At 34.9% G+C, this 21,114-nt stretch overlaps 1 protein-coding gene across 1 annotated transcript; it reads right to left on the reverse strand.

The window, feature by feature from the left end:
• Positions 1-1,290: 1,290 nt before the first annotated feature.
• Positions 1,291-4,922, reverse strand: LOC136272015 (uncharacterized). The gene is made up of 3 exons (XM_066072682.1): positions 3,254-4,922; positions 1,923-2,686; positions 1,291-1,329 (listed from the first exon to the last, which is right to left on the reverse strand). The coding sequence occupies exons 1-3, from the start codon at positions 4,851-4,853 to the stop codon at positions 1,291-1,293; spliced, it is 2,403 nt and encodes an 800-aa protein (XP_065928754.1). The 5' UTR covers positions 4,854-4,922.
• Between the last annotated feature and the right edge of the window lie 16,192 nt (positions 4,923-21,114).

Genomic DNA, 21,114 nt, shown 5'->3' on the forward strand with positions numbered 1-21,114 from the left:
CGTCATTACCTCATAGCATTTCCTATATGTGACTAGTCTACAACAAAGGTAAAAAAGGTGAAAAACAGCAAAAACAAAATAGAAGAAACAAACAAGCACAAAACATTTAATACAAAACTTTTTATTCCACAAACAATAATTTTATTTGATATGGACGTGATATACATATTATGAACATGAAAAAAGATCAACTAAAAAAATAAATAAAAAAATTCAAGATACATTACAATGATTCAGTAATTTTGTGTTAGCATTGTTTTAACATAAGTTTGAAATCTAAAAACCTTTGGAGTCCATACGAATTGTAAGGTCTATCGGTTATAGCTACATTATAGCTGGAATTTGATGCTGAAAAACTCCATCTGTATCCAAAATATCTAAAACGTTGGATTTGTCGGGGAGCAGCTGGCCAAGGTATCTTCATCTAAACAACTTTGAGTTTCATCTTCAAAGAGACCGTTATAAAAAGTGAATCGTTATAATTACAAATTTTAACACAGTAATTTATTTTAAGCGCTTTCCTTCAATTCTCTTAAAAATATGAACCTGATGAACAGTAATTAGGTAAAATAAGTAAAAAAAAACATGATAAAACTAAGGTCTTAAATGAACCAAACAAAATCTAAACTGAAATAATTCCTGCATTGTGGCTGCTTTAAATCTAGAGATATTCAATTACCACGCATATTTTGTATGGATATTAGTATTATATTTTTTAGCAAAAAATCCCTTAAAAATATTAATGAGTACTTATAATAAGTTCATAATAATGATTTTGTTTATTACGTCCGTTGGAATGTCTAACTAACCTTATAACTAAACACAGTGACGTTACCATTAAAATATCTTGATTATTGCATTCCATTGAATTTACATTCTAACTTGATATTGTTCATTGTTTGTGGAGAAAAAAAAACCATTGACTTTTCCTATTTTGATCAAAACACCTATTTTGTTAAGCTTGAAATTCAACTAAAAAAGAGCAATTTATCTTAACTCTATTGCATTTTCTAAACAAAAAATCATTTTCAGCGCAAATAAGTATTAGTATTTTGGCCTATATTGAACAAGTACCAATACCAATATACCGATAATATATTGAATAAGTATCACATGATTTAAGTAACATTAATGCCAAAAAAAAGAAAGAAAAAAAACAGAAGAAAAAACTTTGTTTGCTAGTCCGTATACTTAAGGGTTTCAATATTTGGTGATATATACTCTTAATCAAGTGGTAAAAGGGAATCAATTTACATTTAACTAGAACTAAAAAAAGAGTGCAAATATATATCATTCTTGCCGATTCAAACGGATATCCACTACAGTGACCTACATTGTTACAAAGCACAAAAAACCATTACCATAAGCATAATGAATCGTTCAAAAAGATTTTACTAACGATTGGTTTGTTGCCACACAACTTTTTTTGCATATTGTGTAAAGAAGCAAATTTGCCTTTTTGTGAGAATCTGTCAAATATTCAGAGGATTAACAAACTAATACAATTATTAAAACAACTTGACTTACATTCTTTTAAAATATGATTGGTCGGCAGAGGAATTATCATATTCTATGGTATCATTTTGTTATCTTGAAATTAAATGATAAATTCGTTGGGTTGTATAGAAGTTATCTTTTTTCCTTGCTTATCCTCGGAAACTAAGTAATACTGGAACAAAAACAGACTTACCGGTAAGAACATCAGGTTGGTCTGTATGTCTATAGACAGTCACATTGTTGCTCGTCCATGATCCTACCCAGAGTTGAGAAGCGGTTACATCATAACAAAGACAGGATATGTTTTCTATTTCTTGTGAATCTTTTAGCAAATACCCAAGAAACTGACCGTTTTGGTTTATCATATGCACTGTTTTGCTTTTAATGTCAACTATTAGGATGTTAGACAGAGAGTCCGTGCAAACCCCACGAGGATATAGTTCCGACCCTGATGGGTGACCTGTGTACGTGAAACGATAATTTCCTCCACGATCCGTCACAACGATAGCTTCCTTGTTATCGGATACCACGACATCCCCATTGTTGTTTTCTGTGATATAAAGAGGTTTTCTATACATTTCTTGTCCTCTATAGTCGTATTGGATTATTTGAATTTCCTCTCCAGTTTTGTTGTACCGGGTAACATTGTTGCACACTAAACTATCTGACTTCCTGTATATTTTCAGCCCCTGGCTATCTTGCATGTTTGCTTTCCTCTGTTGGTACCTTGGGAGTTTGTGGCCCATCCCGACTAGTAAACTGTCAGTGGCTTGGGACCAGTAAATGCATAATAGTCGCAGCGTAGAATTCTTTGTTAGAAATATCACAGTAGCTTTCTTATCTTTTAACAGTTTTTTAATATTGTTTTCATCATCGATATATATCAATTCATTGTCGTTGTTTACTGTATGTATTCCATGATTTCGTCTTATGCGCTTCACATGATGTAGGTTGTCACCTTTTGAGTTTGTAAAGAATATATTATGTTTATGATCACTGATCCAAGCATTTTCTGGTTTCACAAAAGAAATGTGTATACATCTATCAGCACCATCAACTGAAAACGTATGATGAAGTTTTGGAGGTTTAAACACATTCAGACTACCCTTTTCTTCTTGTGGTTTTACTGTCGATGAAACTTGGATTTGATTATGGGCGTTAGTCCCATTAGTATTGTCGGAATTGTGATCTACAAACGTTATACATGTTCAGTAGAGTCTATGACAATATTTTAAATTGTATGTTTAATGTTTTTATTTACTAATACACATCTATACTTGTTTTGATTTACATGACAGTTTATCAAACAATATGAGTTTAAGTTTCTGTTATTATACAATACCTACAAAAGAAGTTTGGAACAGAGTTTGAAGTTTGCCAAAGTGAACCTTCAGATCCTGAATCGTACTACTACACCAAAAGAGATTGTGATTTTCCTGCTAGAACTGCTTTCCATAAATTATTTAGCGTTACTTGTAAACCTTTATGCATTTCATTTGAAACCCAAAATCATTTTGTGTAAACCGTTAATTGTCTCGGGACATTGAAATAACGTAAAAGTAATGACACTTTCTCTAATCTATAACGTCATTAGAATCATAATCCTGTTCACACATAATATGGTTTCAATTTTCTTAAACTTTCAATTTAAAGCTCACTTTAGAATTAAAAATGTTCAGGGACGAAATACATAAAGTAAAATCGAATTTATTCATTCAAATATATTTTTACCGTGGAGAAAAGCATAAAAACTTACCTGCCAAGATGTCCTTTTGCGTCAAATACCTGTAGACATATATTTTATTAAATGACATAACCCAGAGACGATGCGTTTTGGCATCATATCTCAAGTTGTATGGATAAAATATCCCTGAGGGTCTAATGAGAAGATGGAACAAAAACTTGCCATCCACGTCTATCAGCTGAACTGTGTGAGTTTTTGTTTCACAAACTAGAATATGAGACAATGCATCGGTACATAACCCTTGTGGGAAAAATGCTGATGCTGAAGGGTGTCCCGTGTAGGAGAAGCGATGTCTTCCTCCATGATCTGTCACCAAAACGGCACCTGGCCCCGACACAACAACATCCAAATTGTTGTTTACTGTTAAAAAGCGAGGGTATTGGCACAGTTTTTGTTCTGTGTCATTGAACTGAATTGTGTTTTTGAGTTGTCCATCTTGGTTGTACCGGGTCACTTTGAATGTATCCTTTAGGTGTCCACGCATTCCAACTAGTAATTCTTCTGTTAACGAGGACCAATACACGCACAAAAGTACCCATGTTCTATCACTTGTCTGCATAAAGATTGTAGGTGCTTTCAAATCCGTTGAAAGTTTTTTTATGTTATTCCTTGTATCTATATAAAGTAATTCATTTTCATCGTTTACTGTGTGGAATCCAACACCACTACATACATCAGTCAGTTCACATAGAATATCACCTTTTTTGTTTGTCAAGCTAAGGTTGCATTTTGTATCACTAATCCAGAACTGGTCTGATGTCACAAATGAAATATGGCGACAATTCAAAACACATGTCACTGTCATTGTTTCATCAGGCATTAGTTTCAATAGTCTCTCATTTTTAACTTTTCGAATTACTCTTTTTTGAACCATACTTAGAAAATCTATCACATCTTTATCTATGAGACACTTCGTCACGTAAAGTTGGCTGCAATATGCAAGATGAGGTTTGCACTGTTTAAAGAGAGGACATAATTCTTTGACCGAAGACAGGAATTTCACTGGTGACGATTGTTCCACATTGTATTCATATGTCTGTATGTCTGCAAGATTATTGATAATTTTTTTTTTCTGACCAAGACACCTGTGTTTCAAGGGAAAACCAGATAACTTATAGTCCTTTACCCTCTGGGCCTTAATTAACATCTTTGATCGATACAGAGAAAACGTCGTCTGGCATCTTTTGATATCATCTTTTATATCTGATAAAAGAAAACGTTCGGAATAGAGAATTTCTCTTCTGATGCTGTCAATGCTTTCTTCATATTGTTGTCGCTTTGTTTCATATTGTTTTTGTATGTCAACTAGCATATGGTTTTCATGTTCGGTACATTTGAAACAGACGGGGAGTTCACAAGATGTACAGTACCTTTCATAAACACTGCCGAAATGTCTTGCACAGTTTTCTTGTGTTGGGGTATATTCAAATTTACTCCGGTAAGTTACAATTTTATGGTCTATCGTTTTGAGATCGTTTACATGGCTCTCTTTGCATTGAAAACAAAGAGCGCATTTTTCAGATGGACATGTTACACAGATAAACTCAGTGTGTTCAGTGCATGTAAAAGAATCACACCTACATGTATGTAGTCTATATTGAGAGCTTGACATTGTCAATACGGGGATGATAACGGAGTCTCAAAATATCAATTTGTTGAAAGAAGAATAGAGTACCTAGAAAAAAAAAAACAACAAAAAACGTTTAGTAAATGTTAGTGTGCCAATTTGATATTCTTTTTCAAAATGAATTGCATGCTACAGAATAAATAAAAATTGGAAAGACTGCTTCTCTCACTGAGGACTAAAATCTTATCATTAAAATTTTCAAATTACGTTTGTTTAAATTGAAACTTGCATCATTTATAACCTATTTATTTTTATTGGAAAATGGATTGAATACATTATGCCTGAGATGTACATTAAAAAATATTCAGCTAAAAATCAACATTTAATCATTTAATTTTATTATGATCAATGGCAGGGAAATCATAATCAAAGATATATAACCTATGAAATATAATTGTGTAGCATCGACGCAAAAAACCCAAATGTTTAAACTTTATCATTGGAAATCTTACTTTACGAAGGTCTTTTGAGCATTAATCAACACATTTTACTGATCAAAATTAACATATTCAACAGAAATTATAATAACATAATAATATTGCCCTTCTTTTCAAGTAATTACAATTTGCTTGGTTTAAATGGTTTAAAAAGGTAGAAATCTGGGTTGCTTAGGAATATTTTTTTATGGGAGTGGCATAGCTAAAGAAAACTGAATGTTGCCGGGTTATTGTCAGATCAATTTGATCGCAAGCTTAATCTAGTTTTTAGTTTGTACATTAGGGTAGACTGCGAAGAAAAAAATTAATTTGACAGTACACTCGGGCAATATATACACACGTTAAATTGTAAATTTGGATCAACATCTGTTCCGCGTGCTACGTGTACTATATTATATGTACTTGGTATATTAATGTAAACCGTGGTCCTTTGCTGTTAATTATTGTTAAAACTCTTTTATTTCTCACTTAAGGGGATGATATATACACGCATGTTCTAAGATATGTTGCTTTCTATAGTATAAAGTGGTGAATAATAATCAAAGTACTGAAAGTACTAAAAAGCGCTAAGCCGGGAAGAAAGTGTTAAAAATATATCGATTGATATGAAAATACATGTAAAGAATCATATCGTTCGTTATTGAAAAAAATGCACTTAATATGTAAAATTGAAATTTCAAATTTCACAGGATGAATGACCATCTTTAAGTCCTCCTTAAAGATAGCTTAAAGGTGTTTAAAGGTAGCTTAAAGGCGATCTTTAAGCCACCTTTAAGCTACCTTTAAGCTATATGTATTGCTTAAAGGTGGCTTAAAGAAAGCGTAAAGATGGCTTAAAGGCAGCTTAAAGACTATCTTTAAGCCACCTTTAAGCCACCTTTAAGGACAACTTATAGGTCCTTAATGTCCTAACTTATTTAAGCCACCTTTAAGCCACCTTTAAGCTACCTTTAAGCCACCTTTAAGCCACCTTTAAGCCATTAAAAAAAATTGAATTCAATATTGTGCTTAATTTCCAACAAAATGTATTAACTTTATGAAAGAAAAGGTATTAAAACGGTTTTTGTTCTAGAAAGAAAAATGAAAAAAAAAAACACCAAAAAAACCGGCCGCGGTGAGAATTGAACCCGGGACCCCTAGTTTACTAGCATCACCACACATCCTCTGCGCCACGGCAACTCACATATTTATGACCGTTTTTATATCCTATATATCAGTGGATATTGAATCACTGTATTGAATGTGTTTACTTGAAAAGATTTTGACAAACCATTTAGTTTGTAACAATCAATTATATCTAATTTATAAATTACATGCATGCATGTATTTAGAATGAAAAACGGAACTTGGTCTTCAGTGAACAAAAATATATTATACCTAAATGAAAACCGTTAGGTTCACTATAGTAGGCTTTCTTAGTTAATAAATTTAAACCGAGTAGATATACGTAATTCATCTAATTAATAGCTATAAAAATGTAAGAAAGAAAATGAAATCATTTCTTTTGTTAAATGCATTGATACTATTAGGGTATTTGTTCAATTTCCCGCAATTTCCCAGTTTTCATGATCGCGGCGCCGTTCCAATATGTTTAAATATTTACATGTAATTGTATGTACATGATTTTTAAACTATCAATTCTATAACAAACAAAATTACCAATTACCGGTGACGTATTTACTGCATGTGGCAATTGCAAATGACTTGTACATACAATTGTATGATGTGCCAGGCCGGGTATATTTGACATATTTACCCTTATACATATATTTAAATAATCAACCCCTATTTATGATCACCAATACATTAATTGATTAGCCTCAAGATTTTACTCTTACATACATGTATCGTTAATTTGTAGACGTAACATCTTTGAAACCCAGAGCTAGGAAATAATACTTTGAAAATGAATTACAAATGTAAATTAACTTTTATTCACTAGACTTATCGTATACTCGTACATACTAAGATTCAACGCCTTTAGAAACCCTGACGTGCACCTGGGCACACGACACACCTGTTGTGTATATCTTGTATATTCTGTGTTAGTTCCAGGGGGTTTCTTAAGTTGGACAAACAATAGACTTTAATTAGATATACACAAACATGCACCTGGGCACACGACACAACTGTTGTGTATATCTTGTATATTCTGTGTTAGTTCCAGGGGTTTTCTTAAGTTGGACAAACAATAGACTCTAATTAGATATACACAAACGAACAAAACTATGTCTAGACAAACAAAGCAGTAATATCCTGCCCGATATAACAAAGGCAGTTGAGAGTCTTTTCATCTTTAACATGTATCTAGCAGATCTAGAGTTAGAAATAATGAAAATTGAAAAAAAAATACAAACCTTAAACCGATTAACAAATTAAATCATGCATTTTTGGTTCATTATCTTTATTTTGTTTAATAATTAGATGAACTGAGAGAGAGAGAGAGAGAGAGAGAGAGAGAGAGAGAGAGAGAGAGAGAGAGAGAGAGAGAGAGAGAGAGAGAGAGAGAGATTTTTTCACCGATTAATTTATAATTATAGGAAACAAACATACTTTAATTAGTTTTATGCACATATTAAGATACAGAGACTGCGCTCATCCCTACAATAATTTTGAAACCCCCAAAAAATTATAAAGAATTTTATAACGACAATCTGTGTCCATCGGAGCGGTGCTGATGATAGCGATCTGTGTTTAATGGAGCGACGATTAAAACCGCCTGGAACACCCCCCCCTTCCTTGGAAATTATATTATCACTCGGATGACCCCCTCCCATCTCTATAAAAGAGCTTTTGCATTTAATATATGTTTTTATTGTTCAGCTTGATCAATTTTGACTTAAAGGCCACTTAAAGACAGTGTAAAGGCAGTGTAAAGAGAGCGTAAATGCCACTTAAAGATGCTTAAAGGTGGCTTAAAGGTAGCTTAAAGAAGTTTGGACATTAAGGACCTAAAGCACTTGCTTAAAGGTGACTTAAAGGCGGCTTAAAGGTTGTATAGCCTTTAAGCTCCTTTAAGTCACCTTTAAGCCACCTTTAAGGACTTGCTTAAAGATGGTTTTTCGCCCTGTGTTTACAATTATAGAACAATCTGCCTTTGTCCATACTGCACATAAATTAGATCATTTAAAAGAAATCATATTTGAAAATTAAACGAGGTTAGCTGGTATCACTTTATACAGATTTTTACATATGTTTATTTTAGTATTTCAAGTAACTCGACAAAAATTCTGCATTTTTATATAAAACATGGTGTTCATAACTGTAAGATATTACGATTAAAAACACTCAAAACCTATTGATGCTGTAGAATTATTTCAATTATTAGTAAACACCTAAAACACAACTTAATGCATATGCCATCTTTTTTTTTCTCGAAATAAATCATCATGATATGGGTTTTGGAGCACCCGTATCTGATATAAAATAATGACATTTAAATGAAACTTATTGTTAATTTAATACTGGTAGAACAAATGCATCTGCATGCAGGATAACTTCAATTTAAATAAGTTCTCCCTATTGCAAAGTTATGATATTTCAAGAGTACGTCATCTCCAGGGTACGACCTCTCAGCATCCGCCAGTAGGTGGCGGTATATAGGAAACGCGAAAACGAAAGTGGAAGTAGGTTTAGAAATCTGGCGACAAAAAAGCGCTAAAGCTATGCTTAGCGCTTTAAAAAGAAAAATAATAGAAAGGAGAAAATTGTTTAATTAATGTTTAAGCCTTTAAATGATATTGGAATATTAAATATCTAAAAAAAAAAAAGGGGGGGGGGGGCGGTACATGCATTATCAAAACATTAAAATAAATGATTATAAAATGTTTTAATTGGAGGTATAATTACATGAGATGATCAGCAGTTTTTAAGAATATAGACTAGATAGATAAGCATAATTATGGTCTTTAGTTTACAAAATCAAAAGACTGAAAATTATGAAATCTTAATTGTTTTATGGACTGTTAGTTGAAAAATATTAAGAAAATTAAATCAAATCAAATCAAAATGGTCAATCTTCAGGTGCAAGTCAAATTTTTAGAGAACGGCAGAGGAGGATTCTATCTTCTTCATACTGGATTTAAGTATTCCGTGAGGACAGACGCAACAACCGAACATATTGGAGATGTGTAGACCGACAATGCCATGCTACTGTTGTTACTTTGGACAACATCCTTTTGTCTTTCGGACGGCCCCATAACCATGAAAGAGACTCCATTGCCTTAGCTGCAGACTCCTTTGTCAGTAAAGTGAAGAAGAGATGCAGAGATGAAGCGGCACCCATACCCTCGCTGTACGATGAAGAACTTGGAGCCCTGCGGAATGCTGACTGTGATGACAGCGTGAAGGAAATGATCAGGCAGATTCCCACATTTCAATCTTGCAAGTCTATTCTGTACCGGAGCTGAGGGAAGATGATGCCAAAACTGCCAACAACACAAGAGGAAATCAACCTCCAAGACCACTGGACACAGACCCTTGCTCACGAGAGATTCCTGTTGTGTGACGACAGAGATGAAGCTGGAAACCGAATTCTTTTGTTCGCCACGGATGCCAATCTTCAGAGACTGTGTGCATCCTCGACTGTGTATAGTGATGAGACCTTTTATTCCTGTACATCTCTATCACACAGTTTTACACTTTGCACGCAGATGTGGAAGGAACAGTTTTCCCTCTTGTGTTTGCCTTGCTCCCCAACAAGACTGAAGCAACTTACCGCCGTTTGTTTTCAATTTTGAGGACCGCAGTGAACGAACGACAGTCTGCGCTCATACCTGAAACTTGGATGATTGACTTTGAGGAGGCAGCCAGAAATGCAATAGGAGGGATATTTCCAAATACGACAATTCGAGAGTGTTTTTTTTCCACTAAACACAGTGTATCTGGAGGAAAGTTCAAAACTGCGGTTTGACCACAGAGTTTCGAAAAAATGAGGAGTTCCACCGACTAGTTAGAAGAGCAGGCGTCCTTCCTCTGGTTCCCGCTCACCGTGTGGAAGATGTGTGGTTCCAGGCCTTGGAGGATAGTGATGACCAGAGCGCTCCTGTGTTGCAATTCAAGGACTATGTGACAGAAACCTGGGTTGAAGGACACCTTGAAATGAGGGATGGCACAAGTTCAACAGAATGTGTCGACGGGCCCACCCAAACATCTTTGTGTTTCTAGAATTACTTCAAAAGGAACAGGCTGCGAATGAGGCAAAGATCATCCAGATTACAGCAGGTGGAGTTGTCCGTCCCAAAAAAGGAAGTATCGTCAGTGGGATTCCCGTCTTCAGAGTCTCAAGAACAGGCTTCGTCAATGTGAAATGGACTTAATGGCTTACGCGGATGCTGCATCTCATCTCGTTCACTTCGAGTGAAATGTGAAAATGATTGTGTAATGTTGTGAATATTTCTTTGTGGGAACAATATTTATTTTATGTTGTCTATCCTAAGAATGTAATCCTCATCATACAGTTGATCTTATTAAATGTGAAAAGTGAAAATGTTGTGAATATTTCTGTGCGGGAATAGTGTTGATGTTACGTTGTCTATTCTTAATGTATTTATTCATCATCATACAAATGATCTTGTTAAATGTGAAGTATACAACATTAAAACATATAAAGCACTTTACTCAAGCGTTATTCTGTTTTGTTATATTCATATTGTGTTGATTGGAAATATTTGTTATATAACTATAGAAACTATATAAAATTGAAGGAAATAACATATGACCCATATTTTTGTTTTTATATATATATTTCAAGCCTTATTTAAAGTCAACTAATATAAATTCTAACTCATGAATAAAACTATAACTAAAGAAACTACATAAAATTGAAGGAAATAACATATGACCCATATATATATATATATATATATATATATATATATATATATATATATATATATAAAGCACAGAGAAATTCACTTTTGTTGGAGCTCCACCATCCGCCCCGACCGAGGCTTGAACTCACGACCTCTGGAACCCATTCTCCTAGCAGTGAGCGGCCACCGCGCTCCCCACTCGGCTATCTAGGCAAGACAAAAATCCTGCTTTCGATAACGAACGGAACCTAGCGCGCTGGCCGCGCACTACACAGTCGCTTGAGATACAGGTGGAATACAGTTAAACGACAATCTGAGAGGATCGGAACGATACACATTGCATAGATACAAACATATATAACAAGCACAAACATTGCAATAACTCTCAAATTGACATATACCTGCCCATAGTGAATGATAAAGATATATATAAAGCACAGAGAAATTCACTTTTGTTGGAGCTCCACCATCCGCCCCGACCGAGGCTTGAACTCACGACCTCTGGAACCCATTCTCCTAGCAGTGAGCGGCCACCGCGCTCCCCACTCGGCTATCTAGGCAAGACAAAAATCCTGCTTTCGATAACGAACGGAACCTAGCGCGCTGGCCGCGCACTACACAGTCGCTTGAGATACATTATCATTCACTATGGGCAGGTATATGTCAATTTGAGAGTTATTGCAATGTTTGTGCTTGTTATATATGTTTGTATCTATGCAATGTGTATCGTTCCGATCCTCTCAGATTGTCGTTTAACTGTATTCCACCTGTATCTCAAGCGACTGTGTAGTGCGCGGCCAGCGCGCTAGGTTCCGTTCGTTATCGAAAGCAGGATTTTTGTCTTGCCTAGATAGCCGAGTGGGGAGCGCGGTGGCCGCTCACTGCTAGGAGAATGGGTTCCAGAGGTCGTGAGTTCAAGCCTCGGTCGGGGCGGATGGTGGAGCTCCAACAAAAGTGAATTTCTCTGTGCTTTATATATATCTTTATCATTCACTATGGGCAGGTATATGTCAATTTGAGAGTTATTGCAATGTTTGTGCTTGTTATATATGTTTGTATCTATGCAATGTGTATCGTTCCGATCCTCTCAGATTGTCGTTTAACTGTATTCCACCTGTATCTCAAGCGACTGTGTAGTGCGCGGCCAGCGCGCTAGGTTCCGTTCGTTATCGAAAGCAGGATTTTTGTCTTGCCTAGATAGCCGAGTGGGGAGCGCGGTGGCCGCTCACTGCTAGGAGAATGGGTTCCAGAGGTCGTGAGTTCAAGCCTCGGTCGGGGCGGATGGTGGAGCTCCAACAAAAGTGAATTTCTCTGTGCTTTATATATATCTTTATCATTCACTATGGGCAGGTATATGTCAATTTGAGAGTTATTGCAATGTTTGTGCTTGTTATATATGTTTGTATCTATGCAATGTGTATCGTTCCGATCCTCTCAGATTGTCGTTTAACTGTATTCCACCTGTATCTCAAGCGACTGTGTAGTGCGCGGCCAGCGCGCTAGGTTCCGTTCGTTATCGAAAGCAGGATTTTTGTCTTGCCTAGATAGCCGAGTGGGGAGCGCGGTGGCCGCTCACTGCTAGGAGAATGGGTTCCAGAGGTCGTGAGTTCAAGCCTCGGTCGGGGCGGATGGTGGAGCTCCAACAAAAGTGAATTTCTCTGTGCTTTATATATATCTTTATCATTCACTATGGGCAGGTATATGTCAATTTGAGAGTTATTGCAATGTTTGTGCTTGTTATATATGTTTGTATCTATGCAATGTGTATCGTTCCGATCCTCTCAGATTGTCGTTTAACTGTATTCCACCTGTATCTCAAGCGACTGTGTAGTGCGCGGCCAGCGCGCTAGGTTCCGTTCGTTATCGAAAGCAGGATTTTTGTCTTGCCTAGATAGCCGAGTGGGGAGCGCGGTGGCCGCTCACTGCTAGGAGAATGGGTTCCAGAGGTCGTGAGTTCAAGCCTCGGTCGGGGCGGATGGTGGAGCTCCAACAAAAGTGAATTTCTCTGTGCTTTATATATATCTTTATCATTCACTATGGGCAGGTATATGTCAATTTGAGAGTTATTGCAATGTTTGTGCTTGTTATATATGTTTGTATCTATGCAATGTGTATCGTTCCGATCCTCTCAGATTGTCGTTTAACTGTATTCCACCTGTATCTCAAGCGACTGTGTAGTGCGCGGCCAGCGCGCTAGGTTCCGTTCGTTATCGAAAGCAGGATTTTTGTCTTGCCTAGATAGCCGAGTGGGGAGCGCGGTGGCCGCTCACTGCTAGGAGAATGGGTTCCAGAGGTCGTGAGTTCAAGCCTCGGTCGGGGCGGATGGTGGAGCTCCAACAAAAGTGAATTTCTCTGTGCTTTATATATATCTTTATCATTCACTATGGGCAGGTATATGTCAATTTGAGAGTTATTGCAATGTTTGTGCTTGTTATATATGTTTGTATCTATGCAATGTGTATCGTTCCGATCCTCTCAGATTGTCGTTTAACTGTATTCCACCTGTATCTCAAGCGACTGTGTAGTGCGCGGCCAGCGCGCTAGGTTCCGTTCGTTATCGAAAGCAGGATTTTTGTCTTGCCTAGATAGCCGAGTGGGGAGCGCGGTGGCCGCTCACTGCTAGGAGAATGGGTTCCAGAGGTCGTGAGTTCAAGCCTCGGTCGGGGCGGATGGTGGAGCTCCAACAAAAGTGAATTTCTCTGTGCTTTATATATATCTTTATCATTCACTATGGGCAGGTATATGTCAATTTGAGAGTTATTGCAATGTTTGTGCTTGTTATATATATATATATATATATATATATATATATATATATATATATATATATATATATTATTTTTTTAACATATTTCAAATAAATTTAAATTTAAAATTACATTTTCCTCTTATTTATTTAAATCAAAAAAGTACTGTGTCAAAGCTTAATTCATATCTGTTCTCCCGTATTCGAAAACAGACTATAGCTTACCTGTAACTAAATTCTTTTGTTCTCTACATGCACCCCATTCCCACTTAGCCAACACAAATCTACCTGTATTTTACCTGTATTTTTTCAAAATGTTGGCTAAGTGGGAAGACACCGTTTATCACTAACATTCATTTTGGAGACCATGCTCTATAATAAATATAGTTACATTTAAATTTTACTTAATATGTACGGTCTCCTATAAAAATGTAAACGATAAACTAGAATAATATTTGGTGAATTTTTACACCTTTTTATATTGTAACGTGTTTTACCTAAACAAAATACCGGGTTCATTTTAAGGGATATAAAATTTTCTTAGGACTTTAAGTGCAATGATTAGACATATATTAATTTTACTTCTACTCTTCCTGAGTACAATGATTAAACTTGATTTTCAATTGATTGGAGGCGTATTTAAATTACTTAGTATTGTTTAACTGGGATACTTATCCCCGCGTGCCTTGGTAAAGGGTTCTTTAATATTACAGGAAGTCAGGCGCCTCAGTCATATAGACTTACTACCTCCCGACAACCAATTAAGATCCCAATTCCAATTACCGCTGAGGAGTATTCCTTCCCCTAGTTTGCCTACTTACAACCTCACAAATTACTTCTATCAGGTTTCTATTACCTTCCAGGTCTTGCGGGTTCTTCTGAGAGCTGTGGGTTTCAGACCTACTCTGCCTAATCTGCTAGATGTGTCTGCTTATATACCCTTGGGAGAGTTTACTCCCAAGGGGGCACCAGGTCATTCCATTTCAATGGGTGTACTCTATTACGTGTACGGGTGTGCTTCATTACTTAAACTTCATGGGTGTGTTTTTTCTGCTTGTCATTACCTCTTTTCCGTTTCAGTATTTATCTGCCATTACGTAAATAAGGAAATTTATTCTTAGAAGGCGATGCAGAAGAAAAATCTGCACAATTGCCAATCCAGACGATCGCTAAAAGACAATTACAAGCTCATATGTCTTTGGCCGTCTTTGTTTGTACAGTCTTAGGTGCACATTTATAACTTTCTTTTGTGTTTTTTATACGAAATGAACTTTTAATGTAACGTTAATGAGTTTCGGAATTATGATAGTATGACATTGGTTGGATTTTATTCTATAATGGCGCTTACGCGTCGTCGTTTTCAGGTAAATAGATAAATTACGCCGAAAAAAAAGTGTAACTCGCTCATTTATTTGAAGTAAGAATATTTTGACAAGGTGTTAAAAATAACCATATAATCACTTTATGATATGTTTTCTGAAAATTGCAATAAATCATTATATTATTAGAAATATTATCTCTAAGCCATTTATATACCGTAGTATGCAAAAATATGTTTAAAACAATCAATCCCTGGAACAGCTAGGTGGTTAATGTTTACAAAATATCACATTTTACAATTGTTTTCGTATACATTTGTAGAACAAGAAATCCTTATTACACCAATACAATCACGTGGAAAAATGTCATAATTAAGCTTTGTTTTAAACAAATTCCTCTAGGGTCCCAACGTAAAAATTGATGATCTTGAGACGAGCCTCTAGAAAATCGGGGTTATAAATTTCTTTTATTTTAAAATAATTGATAAAGAAGGTAACCTACTTTCACAAAAATTCTTCAAAATAACTGGGAGAGAAATAATTAGATTCAACCTCGTTAAATGTCAAAATTGAATTGAAACAAGGAAACACTGTGTGCTTTGATTAAACTGTAAAAATAAAATATTTCTAACCACTGTATTCTATTCTACCGAGACAATGCTGAACAGTAGAAAATGATGCATTAAAAAATACTGATTCACAATACTTAAAATATTGGTTATTATCTTACTTACTTTTTCCAAAGGGTAAACAAAAAATGTGCTAGCACCTTGGACAATTATACTTTTGGTACGTTGGTTAGTTTCTGCTGTGTCGCCCCAACGATTACAACGTAAACACATTTATAACAGGGGTTATATTTAGACGAGAATTATATTTTTGTCATAAGAAAAACTAACCATTAGGTCTTTCCCACTTACAATAGTCCATCTTTCATTCAGCTCTGAGATGTTTGTCATTTTTCATGTCGAACAAAATATCCTGATCATAATTTGGTTTATATTTCCCTTTACAGGCACACCTGAAAGAGGAACATGCATTAGAACACGGAAAAAAGTTATAGCGACAAAATTTGTTTTTTTTTATCGAAGTATCGATCATTTACCTTTCACCAGACGTTTGCAATCTTTACACGCTTGTCACAGTTTTTTCTGCATAAAAAATCACCAACCACCAGCTGTAAACATAATTAAACTACAATCACATAAAAGGAAACAACTGCTAGCAGCATTAATTAACACACTCAAAGAAAACACGTTTTTAACCCCCCCCCCCCACCCCCTCTCCCACCACAAAAAAAAACAAAAGAAAAAACAAAACAAAACTGCCCCCCCCCAAAAAAAAAAAAATCCCAGTATCAATGTTATATCTCACCTGATTTATTCCTATGTGTGAAGATATAGACAGTTTGTGGTACCTCTGGTCAGGCAGGGCCTATATTAACCGCTAAAGCAGGTTAAAAAAACACAATGGGTAATTTGGTGGTATAACAGATACAAATGGTTGCTAGTGTCATTTTACGACCCCATTCCAGCTTTCAAAATACGAACTCTGTAAAAATCAATAAATGATCGTCAAGACCTGAATATTGTCGTACCTTGTATTGATTATTCTTGTTCGCGCTTAAAACATTCCTTTTTCGCTAAGGAAAAAACCCATTAGAACGGCAACGTACACTTTGTATGGTTTCTTTTAATATCCTATACATAAGGTTCAATGTATACGCTTAAAAACTTTGAATGTTTATAACATTTAAAGCACTGGAAAATCATCACGTTTTCATTTTAAAAACAAAGGATAAGAACAAACCTTGAGAATGTTTGCATCTTTAAATTTAATGATATTTAAAATAAGTTGGTATAATTGTTTCCTAAAACTTTACGAAGAGTTGATTGTGCGTGTATATTGATCAGAATAAATCGCAGAAGTCTTAACAGACGATTTGTACGTACCTGTAAAATATACACGCATTAGATTATATCTCTGTTTATTTGATATGGGGTTTATGACAAAAGTGAAACGTGACAAAACCATTTCAACAACAAAAAATAATGGTAAGCAATGGTAATGTTAGCTCTAAATAAAACCAGTCTACCTGAAATACCTTCCAAGTTTATATTACTGTCGATCTTTCGAAATTTGTATTTGGTATGTCAAAGCTACTGATATAAAAAGAAATTGAATGTTTTTTTTTATCTTTCAGATACAATTAGTATACGCTGTGATGATGAAGTAATTATCTGCCTCTGCTCAAAACTGTGTCATAATGCCCAAATATTTAATAAGGAAACTCCTTACATGTAAATGGAAACCATAAATTAAAAACTGAAACCTGATACTCATTTTTAAATCATTCATTTTTAAAAGAGCCACCGGAGTTTATAAGCAAGATTTTAAGTGAGAATATAGCCTTTTCAGCTTAAAACAATTGTTTACGCATCTATAAATGATGATCAAAAGGCAATAAATCTATCGGGGTTCATATCAAACATTTAGATATAAACTTGTGCCCCCCCCCCCCTTCCAAAGGCATCTGCTTCTCATACTACAAACAATAATTCGAATAAAAAACGTGAGAGAAACCAATGATAATGTATATATTTGAATGATTTTATTTGAAGTGGTTTTTTTAATGTTTTTATTTGATAAAATAAATGTTTACATGACAGATTTGTGGTAAACTTTGGCTTCTTATAATTTTACTTCGAAATGTGAGGAACTCTTCTGTGTATGGAGGCGTTTTTGTTCAAATCTCATAGCATAACATAGGATACCATAGCATACAATATCATTAAGCCCTTCATTTCAATTTCTCATAGCATAGCATACAAATCTCATAGCATAGCATACAAATCTCATAGCATATCATTAAAATTGCATACCATAGCATAGCATTAAATTGTAAAAGATATGCATGAAATGACTGTAATAGGGTGCCAATGTGTTCACATTGCCGATTTCTTGTGCAGAGAACAGTAAAATTTTAAAAATTTGATTGTGCATGAATTTTTCAAAATCTATTGTTGTAGTTTGTTATAATTCATTCATTGATATATCAACAAGAAAGAATAGAAGGTATAGACAGGCATAAGTATCACACCAAAGTTGAGTGTCTCTGTAGTTTCCTAACCCCCCCCCCCCCAACGCATCAAAAATTGCATATAGACTCATAAAGCTTGTTAGTTGGTATGCCCTACCCTAGCTACCTCCTCTCTTTTCTTCTTTGAGAGGCTTAATTGTCTGCATATGCTTGTATCAAATCAAACAATTTCAAATTCTAAATCAAAACTGAATATGACACTACAAAACTCTCTCTCTCTCTCTCTCTCTCTCTCTCTCTCTCTCTCTCTCTCTCTCTCTCTCTCTCTCTCTCTCTCTCTCTCTCATATCAACAATGACATTGATACCCTACAATACACTATTCCTATCTGGATTGTTGTCGTTGAGGTTGTAAATCATTATATCTTCTATGGTTTAAAACTTTATCATGACCTATATTTTGACATGTCGATTATTTCATTGAATTTTGTTTCATAGATAAAACCACACTCAGTTTTAATTATTTAGATTATTTCGCGAGCCGATTTTTACACAGTTGGGGCGAATACACTACGGGTTAAAATGGTTCGGGGGGAAAATACATACAGGACAAACAAAATCACATAGATTCGCAAAGCCAACAGTGTTATCACTAATTTAATTGTTTATATTGTGTGGGGTTAATTAATCAATGTTAATTTAACCATTTTATAACCATTACATAAGAGCTATAAACACATTTATTTGTAGGAAAGAGCATGTACGAATGATCTTTATTTAGAACAGTTTGATGTTGCTAGGATACAGGTTTCAGATCCATGATTTGATTGGTTAATTTAGATATTGAATCTCGAATTTCGAATCTCGTATTTTGAATCTCGAATCTCGAATGATCCTTCTCGGCTTTCGTATAAATCTGACATTTATACATTTCTTAAAAGATGTTAAAGCAACAATATATGTCAAATGTGAAAAGCAAACCTTTGAATATTAGGTACAATTTGCATGTTTTTTAAAGAATGTGCATATTTAAGACAGACTATCATATAACTATATATAACAACTAATATAAGCTTTTATATTATACGTTTTTTACAAAAAGAATTTCAACGATTACTTACGGAGGCATTAAGAATTTGGAGTTCTATTCGCTTTTTGTTATATATTATTCGTATAGCGAATAGAAATTTGTGGCCGATTTGCTGTCAAAATTACCGTAAACATGCTACTAAATTTACATTCAACATTTGATATAAACTTCCCTTTTTAATCGAAAAAACAGTTATTTATTAAAAATTATTATTTGCAAACCTGACCTGAGCATTGACATAATTAGCTTTATATTCTGTTGCATCGGGGATATCTTTCAAAAGGGGGGGGGGGGGGGGGCTGGCTATCATATTGTATCCCATATCTGGGGCTTCATATTTGGTGAGAATGGGGTCCCGGAAAATCCATGTCGACCCTCAAAAGGAATTGGGTTTACACGACCATTAACACTACTGGCTCTCAAAACCCCTTTCTCTCCCTGTCACTTTCCCTGTCACCCGCTGTTAGCCCTTGTCTGCATTCCCTGTACACCCTGAGATCCCCTGTCAGCCCCTGTACACATCCCCTTCATACCACTGTAAGCCCCTGTCACCACCTGTACGCCCCTGTCATCAACTGTAAGCCAATGTATTTTCCAGCAAATGCCTCTGACATCCCTTTAATGGTCTTAAATGCTCGCTTAATCAAGTATATAAATAGGTTTCAATATGTTTTGGGGTTTTTCAAAATATATATTTAGCAGTTTATAATACATAAGGAAATGTAAAGCAAGAAAAATAGTCATGCTTTACCCGGTGCTTGGTTTTCCTTGTAGTTCTCAGAAATGTTATGAATAGTTTTAATATAGTCATTACTTTTTTTCAAATGTTTGATTCAATATCAAAGAGTTTGCGATTTTCAAAAAGGTTGTTTCAAGTTTTCACTATAATATTTGCAGATTCGGAAAGTCGTCTACATGTTCACCAGTTCGACAGAGTAATTAAATATACGCGAATTAGTGAAAATCCAGATAGTAAGCAGGACATAAAGATCTGACAATAAGTCTTAAAAAAAACCAAAACAAAAAAATCCAGTAGGAATAGAACTCATTCTACTTACAGCAGTTTGTTTGTTTACAACGCTTTTGATCATCAGTACTTACCCTGTTTAGAAACATCAGAGTACCATTTACTTAAATATCACATTTCCAGCTTTTTCCCAATTTGAAGTTCTTTTTACCCAAACTTGGCCTTGAGCAAATTAAAAAATCATGCATACGTTACATGTGTCATGATACCAAATCTATTCAGTGGATCCAAAATAGTGAAATTGGGCTTATTAAATCATGTTAGATTTATTAGTTAAAGAGACTTAATTTAAAAAAACCCAGAAAATATATATTTCGTGTTGATCTCTTCAAAAAATGTATACATGTATACATAAATTTTGAAAAAAAAATCATTAATAGGAACCATTAATTTAAAGAACTTTGTCAATTTCATTTTAATTTTTAATTGATTGCATTTTGATTTTCAACATGCACTTGGATTGCCTAAATGCATTTGTTGTAAACTGATGCAATTGTAATTGACTACAGTAGAGCTCTTTATTCTCTGTGTTACTCTCGTAACAAGACAATCACCTGACAGCCATCTGGGTCATTATAATTAATTTCCTTCAATCTATTTATATAGCAGATGCTATTTTGCGTATCAGTCACTGCAAGGAAGCACACTTATTTCATTTTCATGCATATGCGAAACATCACTATATTAGCATTTTCATGTACTCAGCAACACTAACAAAATATATTGAGCGTAGATAAAAAATGAAAAATAATGTAATGAAAACCATTAGTTCTAT

This window comes from Magallana gigas, chromosome 10 (genome assembly GCF_963853765.1).
Source record: "Magallana gigas chromosome 10, xbMagGiga1.1, whole genome shotgun sequence".
Lineage (NCBI taxonomy): Eukaryota > Metazoa > Mollusca > Bivalvia > Ostreida > Ostreidae > Magallana > Magallana gigas.

What these genes read in the sequence shown, in the direction of transcription:
- LOC136272015 (XM_066072682.1), bottom strand. Translation starts at nt 4,853, where the DNA reads ATGTCAAGCTCTCAATATAGACTACATACATGTAGGTGTGATTCTTTT. An exon ending in GCAAAAGGACATCTTGGCAG is followed by an intron (nt 2,687 to 3,253) that starts GTAAGTTTTTAT and finishes TAACGTTTGTAG; the next exon opens with ATCACAATTCCGACAATACT. An exon ending in CGGAACTATATCCTCGTGGG is followed by an intron (nt 1,330 to 1,922) that starts GTTTGCACGGAC and finishes GTAACAATGTAG; the next exon opens with GTCACTGTAGTGGATATCCG.